We start from the raw sequence: 13,399 nt of genomic DNA, 5'->3' as shown, positions 1-13,399 counted from the left end.
TGGTGAGAGGACAATCATAAAACTAAGCCAACTAGGAGCTAGAAATGTGGGAAGGGGCAGAACCCCAGACAGGGCAGAGAGGTGAGAGAGCAGAGACATCTGTTTTTGGAGACCTTTAATGACACATCCCAGACACACAACCACCAGTCATTGCTGGCCACTTCACAAGTTGTCCCACCATGATTGGCAAAGTTTCACCACCCCCTCCCCAAATTGGCTGTGGTCGCTGCCCCCCTGGCGCCAGCTCTTGAGGCGAGGAGGGAGGAGGCGCGGGAGGCTGGGGCACGGGAGGCGGCACTCTGCCGCGCACTGAGCAGCACATTGAGCTCCGCTCACACAGGCGCAGGCAGCAGCTCCCGGTATTGGCGGCGGCGGCGGTGAGGTGACTGTCATCCCGGCGGCTGGGGAGGTGAGAGGGATCCTGGCCGCGCTCTGATCATTCCCCTTTGTGTCTCCTCCAGCAGATGATGATGATGAGGATGATGATGAGGATGGTGAAGGTTGCCCTGCTCTGTGTGCTGGCAGCACTGGGCTGCAGTGGGGCTCTGGCAGCGGCTGCAGCAGCGACGGGCAGGTCCGAGAGAGGCAATTTTCTGGATGATAAGCAATGGCTCACCACTATATCCCAGTATGACAAGGACGCCGGCCACTGGAACCGATTCCGGGATGTGAGTGCCCCTTTACCTATGCGTATTCATTGCACGATGCGGCGGGCAGTGGTGGGAGGTGGGCACCTTACCCTGACAAATGCCTAACTTTTGTGTTGCCCTGTGCAGAGCTGATGGACCCTCCTCCTTTCATGATAAACTTCAATGCCAGGATTATCCTGGGTACATGCCAAGGGGTAAAATGTCTCCCGTCCTTCCAATGTCCAAACTTGTGCCAGTTACCCGGCTGGCCTGCTGGCCGGGGTGATAGCTTCCATAGTTCCTGGCTAGGTGCTATAGGTGCCTGCCAGGCCTGTAGTTGTGCCTACATTTCATGCAATCGTTGCCCGTCTGCTGTGCTCAGGTGCCATGCTGGTTCTTGTAAGGTTCAGGCTGAATGCAGCACCTAGGACTGAGGGTGCATGGAGCCTAAGGGCTGAGCACTCAATGTGACGTCCAAGGAGTCCGCCTCGTGTGGTACCTTCACCCATTATACAGACTAAGCTACGCCACGGCGCATGTTTGCTGCAATTGTCAAAAAGAGGTGACAAAGGCAAAAACATCCGTCCTTTTCCTCCAATCTGCATTTTGTGAGCTCATTCGCGTCCTCGTTACGTTACATGAAAGCGTCCTATCAGGTCTCCGTTCCTTCTGTGTTGGCTTTGTGAGGTGATGACTGCAGATTTGGGATTATTAGTGATAATTTATTATGTTCCCTGAATTGAGTTTGTTTGGAATCAATAAAAAGTTTTGGAAAACTCTGTAGGAAAAGTGAAAGCGTTACAACGTAGCCAAATATTTATTATTATTATTATTACTATTGGAATCCAAATATTTCCTCAAAAAATGTACCAAAACAATGGGTTGTGGGCTGTCCAGTGGTATAGACCCCTCTCCCCTGAACATTTATCAGGCATGCTTCATCAGAATTCATTAATAATGCTATCACAGCTTCTACCCACAACTGTCGGCCTATAATTTCCCTGTGGGCAGTGTAAGGTAACGGTCTGGTTACGGTGGAAGAAATTTCCTATTTGAACCATAGCGAAAATATCCTTGGTGTATGAGCTTCCTGATAAAGCTCTAAGATCAGGCGTTTCTCTAAAACATGAGCGTTGTCTGTATAACACCTACAGTCAGATCTTCCAGGTTGTCACTTTAATTTCTGATGTGCCTGTTCATGCTGAACGCAGCATCACTTCGGATTGAAGCACTCCATGGATTAAGCAGTGGAGGTAATATACCCAGCTGCACGCTGGCAGTAAAGGATGGCAGGGCACATGGTGAGTCATGGTGAGTGTTGGTGTCATTCATAGGTTTACACTCATCATGATCAATGGTAATTGTGCCTTTGATTGACATTGAGCAAAAATGTTGAGCAAATGGAATTTGTATTATAATTACGCTTCTACGTCCCTGGATATTTTACTAGAAAGCAGGCGTGGAGTCAATGTTGTGTGAATTCCAGAAAGTTCTAGCTTTTAATTCAGAAGAACGGCACGTAAGTAGGTTATGACAGCCTGGCAGTTACTCAGCTGAGCCGTGTACTGTTTGCTATTATACAAGGAGTCTGGCACTGCAGCAATATATATATATATAAGACATTGTTTGGAGATTACATTGGCAGGGATGTAACTTTTGTAAGTGAAAAGATGCCGGCGGTAAGGCAACACTCTTCAAGAGATTGACCAGGTATTAATGATATATCCTTAGGATATGTAATTAGTAACAGTGGGTTTACGCACCCAGCACCCCAACCAATCAGCTTCTTGCAGATTTGTTCTAGGTATTGATGATCTATCCTTAGGATAAGTAATCAGTATCAGTGGGGGTTACACACCCATCACCCAAACCGATCAGCTTCTTGCAGCTTTGGTGGTAGCTGGATGTTAGCAATGTACAAAACCAGAAAAGCACAGCTCCGTACTATGAATAGTGGTCCCTCCTGCGTGATTGTTAATCTCTCCTGTGTCTAATCTCTAGGGACAAAGTCAGACATACCTAGTGCAGCTCCATTTCAACTCTATGGGACTGACAGACGTAGCCACACACAGTTCCTGGATATCTCAGACTTTCAATGAAGTAACACTATATATGTGCAATTACCATTCTGCTCAAACAGGGGACGTGGAACCTCGGTCTTGCAGTCCATGAGAACCTCAGTAGTAGGGCCCACGGGATCAGGCACTCACCACCTATCCTGTAGTAATAAAGTTATGATTTTGGGGACACCCCTCTATAGTAAGCAAAGTAATAAATTCCTATTATGGAAATGTAATGCATTGTTACAATACATATGTTGAAAAAAAACCTATATAACTTTACACATGTGGATGTTTAGACATTTTATTAGAAAGTACTAAGAGGTGCTCTTGTCAGGGTACGTGCACACTGTCAGTAAACACTGCGGGATGGACGCTGCGTACATCCACGGCTTGCCTGCGGAGACGGACATGCGTCGCGTCTTTCCAAACCGCAGTATGCCAATTTATCTTGAGGAGACGCGAGTCTTCACAAGATAAATCTCATCCATACAATGTATTGGATGTGGTGATTGCGCACATTTAAGTGAACACATGCGGAATCATGTTTTGAATGGCAGTGTTTGGATGCAGCGGACATTTTGTTTAAAGGGAAACTGTCAGCTGATTCATGCTGCCTAACCATGGTCAGGTTGAATCAGAGATCGTCTTCTGCTTTGTAAACAGCTATGATTTATAAGGCCACGTGCACACGTTGAGTGTTTGGTGGTTTTTTTACCTCAGTATATGTAAGCCAAAATCGGGAAAAAATACAGAAATGGTCACGTGTTTTTATTATACTTTTCCTCTGATTGTTCTTCTCCTGACTTTGGCTTACAAATACTGAGGTAAAATACTGACCAAATACTGAACATGTGAACGTGGCCTTTGAGAGAAGAATATAAAGAGGAAAGTCCAAACTAGCTTCTCCCACCCGCTTAGGCCTCATCCACACCTACATATATAAACACATATAGTAAGTGACAAAATGTCACCGTTGTCATCAGTGTTTTGGATAAGTGTGTGTCACATGTGTATGGTCCTTGTGTCTGTTCTTGCCATCAGTGTTTTTCATGGACAGATAAACAAATGAATAAATGGCAAAGATTCTCCTATACTTTGCAATGTTAAATACAGACCTCACACAGATGCCATCCATGTTCTGTACGTGTCTTTCACGGACACGTAGGCTTGTATTGGCACTTTTCTTCCTTGATACCGGAAAAAAAACTGACATAACTTTGGCACAGACTTGTGAATAGCACCATAGATTCTAATTGGTACTTGTATCCATGAAAAAATTGTGTGAACGAGGCATTAGCCAGACTAGTAGATGTCTCCTTAGGCCTCATTCAGACATCCATGTTACACATACATGTCGGGCGGGAGGAAGCTGCCAGGTACCAACCTGTCCGACTAGTCTCTCGTGCAGTTCGGTACCGGGCGGCAACCCCTTAGTGACCAGGCCAAATTTTTAAAATCTGACCAGTGTCACTTTATGTGGTAATAACTCTGGAACACTTCACCAGAAACCACTGATTCTGAGACTGTTTTTTTCATGACATATTATTTTTGATAATGGTAAATTTAGGTCGATATGTTTTGTATTTATTTATAAAAATTAACAAACATTTGATAGAAATGGTGCAATTTTCAAAATTTGAATGATTATCCCTTTAATCCAGACAGTCATACCATAGAAGAGCATTAATAAATAACATTTCCCTCATGTCGGCTTTACATCAGCACCATTTGTAAAATGTTATTTTGTTTTGTTAGCATTTTAGGAGGTTTGAAAATGTAGCAGTATTTTTTCAAGGAAATTACAATATTTATTTTTTAGGGACCTATCCAGGTTTGAAGTGATTTTGGGGGCCTTAGATATTGGAAACCCCCCAAAAGTGATACCATTTTAAAGGCTGCACCCCTCAACATATTGAAAACTGCTGTCAGTTAGTTTACTAACCCTTCAGGTGATTTTCAGGAATTAATGCAAAGCGGCATAACAGGAATGAAAAATTGTATTTTTACCACCTAAATGTCACTAACGTCTGAACATCTACTATATAATTGTCTAAGGGTCACTTCCGTCTGTCTGTCTGTCACGGATATTCATTGGTCGCGGCCTCTGTCTGTCATGGAAATCCAAGTCGCTGATTGGTCGTGGCAAAACGCCCACGACCATTGCCACGACCAATCAGCGACGGCCATAGTCTGGCAGCGAAATGGCCGCTGCTTTACTGCCCTGCAGTCAGCGCTGAGCGCTCACACAGGTTTAATGCCAGTGTTAATGGACCGCGGTGTAACGCACTCCGTTAACACAGCTATTGACCAACTTTTTACTATTGATGCTGCATATGCAGCATCAATAGTAAAACGTAGGGTTGAGCGAAACGGGTCGAACATTTTCAAAAGTCGCCGACTTTTGGCTAAGTCGGGGTTTCATGAAACCCGATCCGACCCCTGTGCGGGGTCGGCCATGCGGTACGCGACTTTCACGCCAAAGTCGCGTTTCAATGACGCGAAAAGCGCCATTTCTCAGCCAATGAAGGTAAACGCAGAGTGTGGGCAGCGTGATGACATAGGTCCTGGTCCCCACCATCTTAGAGAAGGGCATTGCAGTGATTGGCTTGCTGTCTGCGACGTCACAGGGGCTATAAAGAGGCGTTCCCGCCGACCGCCATCTTACTGCTGCTGATCTGAGCTTAGGGAGAGGTTGCTGCCGCTTTGTCAGAAGCAGGGATAGCGTTAGGCAGGGTCCATTAACCACAAAACCGCTTGTGCTGCAGCGATTTGCACTGTCCAACACCACCCTCGGTGTGCAGGGACAGTGGAAGTTTTTTTTTTTTTTTTTTTCCCCTCAGCGCTGTAGCTCATTGGGCTGCCCTAGAAGGCTCCCTGATAGCTGCATTGCTGTGTGTACGCCGCTGTGCAAACCAACTGCTTTTTTCAAAGCACAAATACTCTTGTTCCTTCCTTTCTGCACAGCTATCTTTTTTGTTTGTCCACACTTTTTATTTCATTTGTGCATCAGTCCACTCCTTATTGCTGCCTGCCATACCTGGCTGAGATTACTGCAGGCAGGGAGATAGTAGCTGCCTGCCATACCTGGCTGAGATTACTGCAGGCAGGGAGATAGTAATTGTAGGACATTCCCTGTTTTTTTTTTTTTTTTTTTTTTGGTGGGAGATTAAGATTGGCAATTTGGCATTTCTGCTAGAGTGCCATCCCTGTGTGTGCCATCTCTCTCACATAGTGGGCCATAGAAAGCCTTTTCATTTTTCTGTATTTTTTTTTGTGGGGTGTATAAATTCTCCCTGATAAAAATACAGTGGGAGATTAATATTGGCCTTTGGGCTTGTGTGCCAGTCCTGAGTGTGCCATCTCTCTCACAAATAGTGGGCCATAGAAAGCCTATTTATTTTTTTTTTTGGTTTTATAAATTCTCCCTGAAAAAAAGGGAGATTAATATTGGCCTCTGGGCTTGTGTGCCAGTCCTGAGCGTGCCATCTGTGCCAGCCCTGAGCGTGCCATCTCTCTCACAAATAGTGGGCCATAGAAAGCCTATTTAATTTTTTTTTTTGTTTTATAAATTTTCCCTGAAAAAAGGGAGATTAATATTGGCCTCTGGGCTTGTGTGCCAGTTGTGAGCGTGCCATCTGTGCCAGTCCTGAGCGTGCCATCTCTCTCACAAATAGTGGGCCATAGAAAGCCTATTTAAATATTTTTTTGGTTTTATAAATTCTCCCAGAAAAAAAGGGAGATTAATATTGGCCTCTGGGCTTGTGTGCCAGTCCTGAGCGTGCCATCTGTGCCAGCCAGCCCTGAGCGTGCCATCTCTCTCACAAATAGTGGGCCATAGAAAGCCTATTTAATTTTTTTTTTTGTTTTATCAATTTTCCCTGAAAAAAGGGAGATTAATATTGGCCTCTGGGCTTGTGTGCCAGTTGTGAGCGTGCCATCTGTGCCAGTCCTGAGCGTGCCATCTCTCTCACAAATAGTGGGCCATAGAAAGCCTATTTAAATATTTTTTTGGTTTTATAAATTCTCCCAGAAAAAAAGGGAGATTAATATTGGCCTCTGGGCTTCTGTGCCAGTCCTGAGCGTGCCATCTGTGCCAGTCCTGAGCGTCCCATCTCTCTCACAAATAGTGGGCCATAGAAAGCCTATTTTATTTTTTTTTTGGGTTTTAGAAATTCTCCCTGAAAAAAGGGAGATTAATATTGGCCTCTGGGCTTGTGTGCCAGTTGTGAGCGTGCCATCTGTGCCAGTCCTGAGCGTGCCATCTCTCTCACAAATAGTGGGCCATAGAAAGCCTATTTAAATATTTTTTTGGTTTTATAAATTCTCCCAGAAAAAAAGGGAGATTAATATTGGCCTCTGGGCTTCTGTGCCAGTCCTGAGCGTGCCATCTGTGCCAGTCCTGAGCGTCCCATCTCTCTCACAAATAGTGGGCCATAGAAAGCCTATTTTATTTTTTTTTTGGGTTTTAGAAATTCTCCCTGAAAAAAGGGAGATTAATATTGGCCTCTGGGCTTGTGTGCCAGTTGTGAGCGTGCCATCTGTGCCAGTCCTGAGCGTGCCATCTCTCTCACAAATAGTGGGCCATAGAAAGCCTATTTAAATATTTTTTTGGTTTTATAAATTCTCCCAGAAAAAAAGGGAGATTAATATTGGCCTCTGGGCTTCTGTGCCAGTCCTGAGCGTGCCATCTGTGCCAGTCCTGAGCGTCCCATCTCTCTCACAAATAGTGGGCCATAGAAAGCCTATTTTATTTTTTTTTTGGGTTTCAGAAATTCTCCCTGGAAAAAAAAAGGGAGATTAATATTGCCCTTTGGGCTTGTGTGCCAGTACTAAGCGTTCCATCTCTCTCTCTCTCTGTCAGTGGGCCATAGAACGCATATTTTTGGTTTTATTTGTTTTCTAAATTCTCCCTGAAAAAATCATTTTATTTTATTTGGTTTCTAAATTCTTCCTGATAAAATCATATTTTTTTTATTATTTTTTTTCTAAAGTCTCCCTGAAAAAAAAAAAAAAAAAACAACCAAAAAAAACAGTGGGAGATTAATATTGGCCTTTCTGCTTGTGTGCCAGTCTTGACTCCTGGGTGCGTCATCTCTCAGTCAGTGGGCCATAGAACGCCTATTTTTGGTTTTATTTGTTTTATAAATTCTCCCTGAAAAAATCATTTTATTTTATTTGGTTTCTAAATTCTTCCTGATAAAATCATATTTTTTTTATTATTTTTTTTTCTAAAGTCTCCCTGAAAAAAAAAAAAAAAAAACAACCAAAAAAAACAGTGGGAGATTAATATTGGCCTTTCTGCTTGTGTGCCAGTCTTGACTCCTGGGTGTGCCATCTCTCTCTCTCTCTCTCTCTCTCTCTCTCTCTCTCTCTCTCTCTCTCTCTCTCTCTCTCTCTCCAATTGTGGTCCATAGAAAGCCTATATTTTTTTTCCTTGATTTGGGTTCTAAAATCTACCAGAGAAAATAACTACATCAATCATTGGTAGAAAAATATTGGCCTCTGGGTTTGTGTGCCACTCCTGACTCCTGTGTGCGTCATCTCTCAGTCAGTGGGCCATAGAACGCCTATTTTTGTTTTTATTTGTTTTATAAATTCTCCCTGAAAAAATCATTTTATTTTATTTGGTTTCTAAATTCTTCCTGATAAAATCATATTTTTTTTATTATTTTTTTTTCTAAAGTCTCCCTGAAAAAAAAAAAAAAAAAAAAAAACCAAAAAAAAACAGTGGGAGATTAATATTGGCCTTTCTGCTTGTGTGCCAGTCTTGACTCCTGGGTGTGCCATCTCTCTCTCTCTCTCTCTCCAATTGTGGTCCATAGAAAGCCTACATTTTTTTCCCTTGATTTGGGTTCCAAAATCTACCAGAGAAAATAACTCCATCAATCATTGGTAGAAAAATATTGGCCTCTGGGCTTGTGTGCCACTCCTGATTCCTGTGTGCGTCATCTCTCACTCAGTGGCCCATAGAAAGCATATAGTTTGTTACATTTGTTTTCTAAATTCTCCCTGCAAAAATCTATTTTTTTTTTTTTGGGGGGTTTCTAAAGTGTTCCTGAAAAAAATAAAAATAAAAAAAAAATAATAGTGTGACATTAATATTAACATTTGTGCTTCAGTGACAGTCCTGCGTGTGGGGCATCTCTCTAATTTGCAGCCACCAAAAAAAGAGTGTGTAACATTGGGCCTGATTTTCGCTGTGGTCTCACCAACCTGTAAAGGGGTAGCTAAATCATACTGAAGTTATAGCTCACCGTGTAAGTTGTGTGACTGCAACAAATAACGTTAGTTTGGTTACGTTTGTAAAACAATGAGGAAGTCTAGTGGAAGAGGTCGTGGCCGGGGGCGTTCATTGTCAGCTGGTAATGAGGGTAGTGGTAGTGGTGGAGCATCAGGTGGTCGTGGGGGAAAAAATATTGCACCTAAGTCTGGAGCTGTGGAGCCAGGTTCGTCGTCCGGCTACACAAGGCCTCGAACGCTCCCTTTTCTGGGATTAGGAAAACCGCTTTTAAAGCCGGAGCAGCAAGAGCAAGTTTTGGCTTATCTTGCTGACTCAGCCTCTAGCTCTTTTGCCTCATCTCGTGAAACTGGTAAAAGTAAAAGCAGCGCGTCGTTAGTGGATGTTCACGGTCAGGGACAAGTCACTTCCTTGTCCTCTTCAGCAAAAACAACAACAGAGAAGAATGCAGCAGGCGACACAACGGGTTACTCCATGGAGCTCTTTACACATACCGTCCCTGGCTTAGAAAGTGAAGCAGTTAACAGTCCATGCCCATTACAAATTGAATCTGACATGGAGTGCACTGACGCACAGCCACAGCCAGACTACTATGCTGGTCCTTTGACTCAGACCACAACATTGCCCTCGCAGGGTGCTGATCAAGAATCAGACCCTGATGAGACTATGTTGCCCCATCACGAACGCTATACCACCGAACGACACGGTGACACAGACGAAGTTGCGCAGGAGGTACAAGAAGAGTTATTAGATGACCCAGTTCTTGACCCCGATTGGCAGCCATTGGGGGAACAGGGAGCAGGCGGCAGCAGTTCTGAAGCAGAGGAGGAGGAGGGGCCGCAGCAGGCATCAACATCGCCACAGGTTCCATCTGCCGGGCCCGTATCTTGCCCAAAACGCGTGGCAAAGCCAAAACCTGGTGGAGGACAGCGTGGCCATCCGGTTAAAGCTCAGTCTGCAATGCCTGAAAAGGTATCCGATGCTAGAAAGAGTGCAGTCTGGCATTTTTTTAAACAACATCCAATTGATCAGCGCAAAGTCATCTGTCAAAAATGTTCTACTTCCTTAAGCAGAGGTCAGAATCTGAAAAGTCTCAATACTAGTTGCATGCATAGACATTTAACCACCATGCATTTGAAAGCTTGGACTAACTACCAAACGTCCCTTAAGGTTGTTGCACCCTCGGCCAATGAAGCTAGTCATCAACGCAACATCCCTTCCGGCAGTGTAGGACCACCATTTAGCGCACCACCTGCTGTATCTGTGCAGGTATCTTTGCCAGGCCAAAGCAGTCAGGGTCAGGGAATCACCAGTTTCGTAGTAGGAAACACTGCATCTAGGGCACCGGCGGCAACAATACCATCTCCCACCGTCTCTCAGTCTGCCATGTCCACCGGCACCCCCGCTAGTTCCACGATCTCCAGCTCTCCAGTCCAGCTCACCCTACATGAGACTATGGTTAGAAAAAGGAAATACTTAGCCTCGCATCCGCGTACACAGGGTTTGAACGCCCACATAGCTAGACTAATCTCGTTAGAGATGATGCCCTACCGGTTAGTTGAAAGCGAAGCTTTCAAAGACCTGATGGACTACGCTGTACCACGCTACGAGCTACCCAGTCGACACTTTTTTTCCAGAAAAGCCATCCCAGCCCTCCACCAGCATGTTAAAGAGCGCATCGTCCATGCACTCAGGCAATCTGTGAGCACAAAGGTGCACCTGACAACAGATGCATGGACCAGTAGGCATGGCCAGGGACGTTACGTGTCCATCAAGGGCACACTGGGTAAATGTGGTGGATTCAGGGTCCACAGGGGACAGCAAGTTTGGGACAGTTCTGCCTAGCCCACGGTCTAGTAAACAGTTGTCTGTAGCCGTTCGCACCCCCTCCTCCTCCTCCTCCTCGTCCTCCTGCAGAAGCAAGAGCTCGTCCACAGACCGCAGTCGCACAAACACTCCATCCGCACCTGCCACTGTTGCACACCAGGTCTCCCATTATGGGGCAGCTACTGGCATACGTCAGCAGGCTGTATTGGCTATGAAGTGTTTGGGCGACAATAGACACACCGCGGAAGTTCTGTCCGAGTTCTTGCAGCAAGAAACGCAGTCGTGGCTGGGCACTGTAGATCTTGAGGCAGGCAAGGTAGTGAGTGATAACGGAAGGAATTTCATGGCTGCCATCTCCCTTTCCCAACTGAAACACATTCCTTGCCTGGCTCACACCTTAAACCTGGTGGTGCAGTGCTTCCTGAAAAGTTATCCGGGGTTATCCGACCTGCTCCTCAAAGTGCGTGGACTTTGCGCACATATCCGCCGTTCGCCTGTACACTCCAGCCGTATGCAGACCTATCAGCGTTCTTTGAACCTTCCCCAGCATCGCCTAATCATAGACGTTGCAACAAGGTGGAACTCAACACTGCACATGCTTCAGAGACTGTGCGAACAGAGGCGGGCTGTTATGTTTTTGTGGGAGGATACACATACACGGGCAGGCAGTAGGATGGCAGACATGGAGTTGTCAGGTGTGCAGTGGTCGAAGATTCAAGACATGTGTCAAGTCCTTCAGTGTTTTGAGGAATGCACACGGCTGGTTAGTGCAGACAACGCCATAATAAGCATGAGCATCCCCCTAATGCGTCTGCTGATGCAAAGTTTGACGCACATAAAGGATCAGGCGTCTGCACCAGAGGAAGAGGAAAGCCTTGATGACAGTCAGCGATTGTCTGGTCAGGGCAGTGTACATGACGAGGTACCGGGCGAAGAGGAGGTGGAGGATGAGGAGGATGATGGGGATGAGTATATTTTTAATGAGGAAGCTTTCCCGGGGGCACGGGAAATTGGTGGCGTGGCAAGGCCGGGTTCTGGTTTTTTGAGGGACACAAGTGACGTAGATTTGCCTGCAACTGCCCCTCAACCAAGCACAACCGCAGATTTGACAACGGGAACTTTGGCCCACATGGCGGATTATGCCTTGCGTATCCTCAAAAGGGACACACGCATTACAAAAATGATGAACGATGACGATTACTGGTTGGCCTGCCTCCTTGATCCTCGCTATAAAGGCAAATTGCAAAATATTATGCCACATGAGAACTTGGAACTAATATTAGCAACAAAACAATCAACTCTTGTTGACCGTTTGCTTCTGGCATTCCCTGCACACAGCGCCCGTGATCGTTCTCACACGAGCTCCAGGGGCCAGCAGACCAGAGGTGTTAGAGGGGCAGAAATCAGAAGTGGCGTTGGACAGAGGGGTTTTCTGACCAGGTTGTGGAGTGATTTTTCTATGACCGCAGACAGGACAGGTACTGCAGCATCAATTCAAAGTGACAGGAGACAACATTTGTCCAGTATGGTTACAAACTATTTTTCATCCCTTATCGACGTTCTCCCTCAACCGTCATTCCCATTTGATTACTGGGCATCCAAATTAGACACCTGGCCAGAATTGGCAGAATATGCATTGCAGGAGCTTGCTTGCCCGGCAGCTAGTGTCCTATCAGAAAGAGTATTCAGTGCTGCAGGTTCAATACTAACAGAAAAAAGGACTCGTCTGGCTACCCAAAATGTAGATGATCTAACCTTCATTAAAATGAACCACAACTGGATTTCAAAATCTTTTGCCCCACCCTGCCCGGCTGACACCTAGCTTTCCTATGAAAAGGTCTTGCCTGTGGACTATTCTGAATGACTTTTCCAATCTCGTAATTTTCTTCACCTGATTGTCCAGCATACGACATGTTTCCACCTCACGAAATGGCCAAACTCCCCACACGGGGCCGTGCTATCGCCACTTTGCGCTTGGACCCTTGAGAGTGCTGTTTGTCTGAAGAGGTGGGTGTGGCCGCTTTTGGTCGACGGCACTGCCACTGGGTCCCTCATAGTACAATAAAGTGTCTCTGGCGGTGGTGGTGCGCACCCAACGTCAGACACACCGTTGTAATATGAGGGGCCCTGTGCCTGTACCGCCGGCCACAAGACAGTTCCCCCCCCCAGCTCAAACAGTGCTCTACCACTAGCAAAATTATCTCTCACAGCTTCACCAATGTGTAGTCTAGCCGCTGACATCCTTCAATGCCTGGCACTGACAATACCATTGTTTTGACATTTTTGTTATGTTAGGCCTTCGAAGCCTGTCTGCGGTCCCTTCTTTCTACAACTACTACACTGACCAGGCCACTGCTGGCCGTGTTACCCTGGAACCAATTTAAAAGTGCCTACAGTCAGCCCAATTTTGTTATGTTAGGCCTTCGAAGACTGTCTGCCGTCACTCCTTCCACTAGACTTCCACTGACCATACACTGCTGCCCATGTACCCCTGGAACCAATTTAAAGTGCCTACAGCCAGCCCAATTTTGTTATGTTAGGCCTTCGAAGCCTGTCTGCGGTCACTCCTTCCACTAGACTTCCACTGACCAGACCACTGCTGCCCGTGTACCCCTGGAACCAATTTAAAAGTGCCTACAGCC

General features: G+C 45.7%; 1 protein-coding gene across 3 annotated transcripts in view; it reads left to right on the top strand.

Moving 5' to 3' along the window:
* The first annotated feature begins 302 nt into the window (after positions 1-302).
* The window catches only part of SPOCK3 (SPARC (osteonectin), cwcv and kazal like domains proteoglycan 3), a 577,897-nt gene continuing 564,800 nt past the window's right edge, over positions 303-13,399 (top strand). Inside the window, exons 1-2 of one of the 3 annotated variants that reach the window (XM_069744196.1) lie at positions 303-377; positions 465-668. In XM_069744196.1, coding sequence (XP_069600297.1) covers positions 465-668 — 204 coding nt within the window. In that variant the 5' untranslated portion in view covers positions 303-377. Of the gene's footprint in view, positions 383-461; positions 669-13,399 lie in introns of all 3 variants that reach the window. The other 2 variants (XM_069744193.1, XM_069744194.1) reach the window with 2 other exon arrangements.

The sequence above is a fragment of the Ranitomeya imitator genome, chromosome 1 (genome assembly GCF_032444005.1).
Source record: "Ranitomeya imitator isolate aRanImi1 chromosome 1, aRanImi1.pri, whole genome shotgun sequence".
In the NCBI taxonomy this organism is placed as follows: Eukaryota; Metazoa; Chordata; class Amphibia; order Anura; family Dendrobatidae; genus Ranitomeya; species Ranitomeya imitator.
This window is presented reverse-complemented; position numbering and strand designations above follow the sequence as displayed.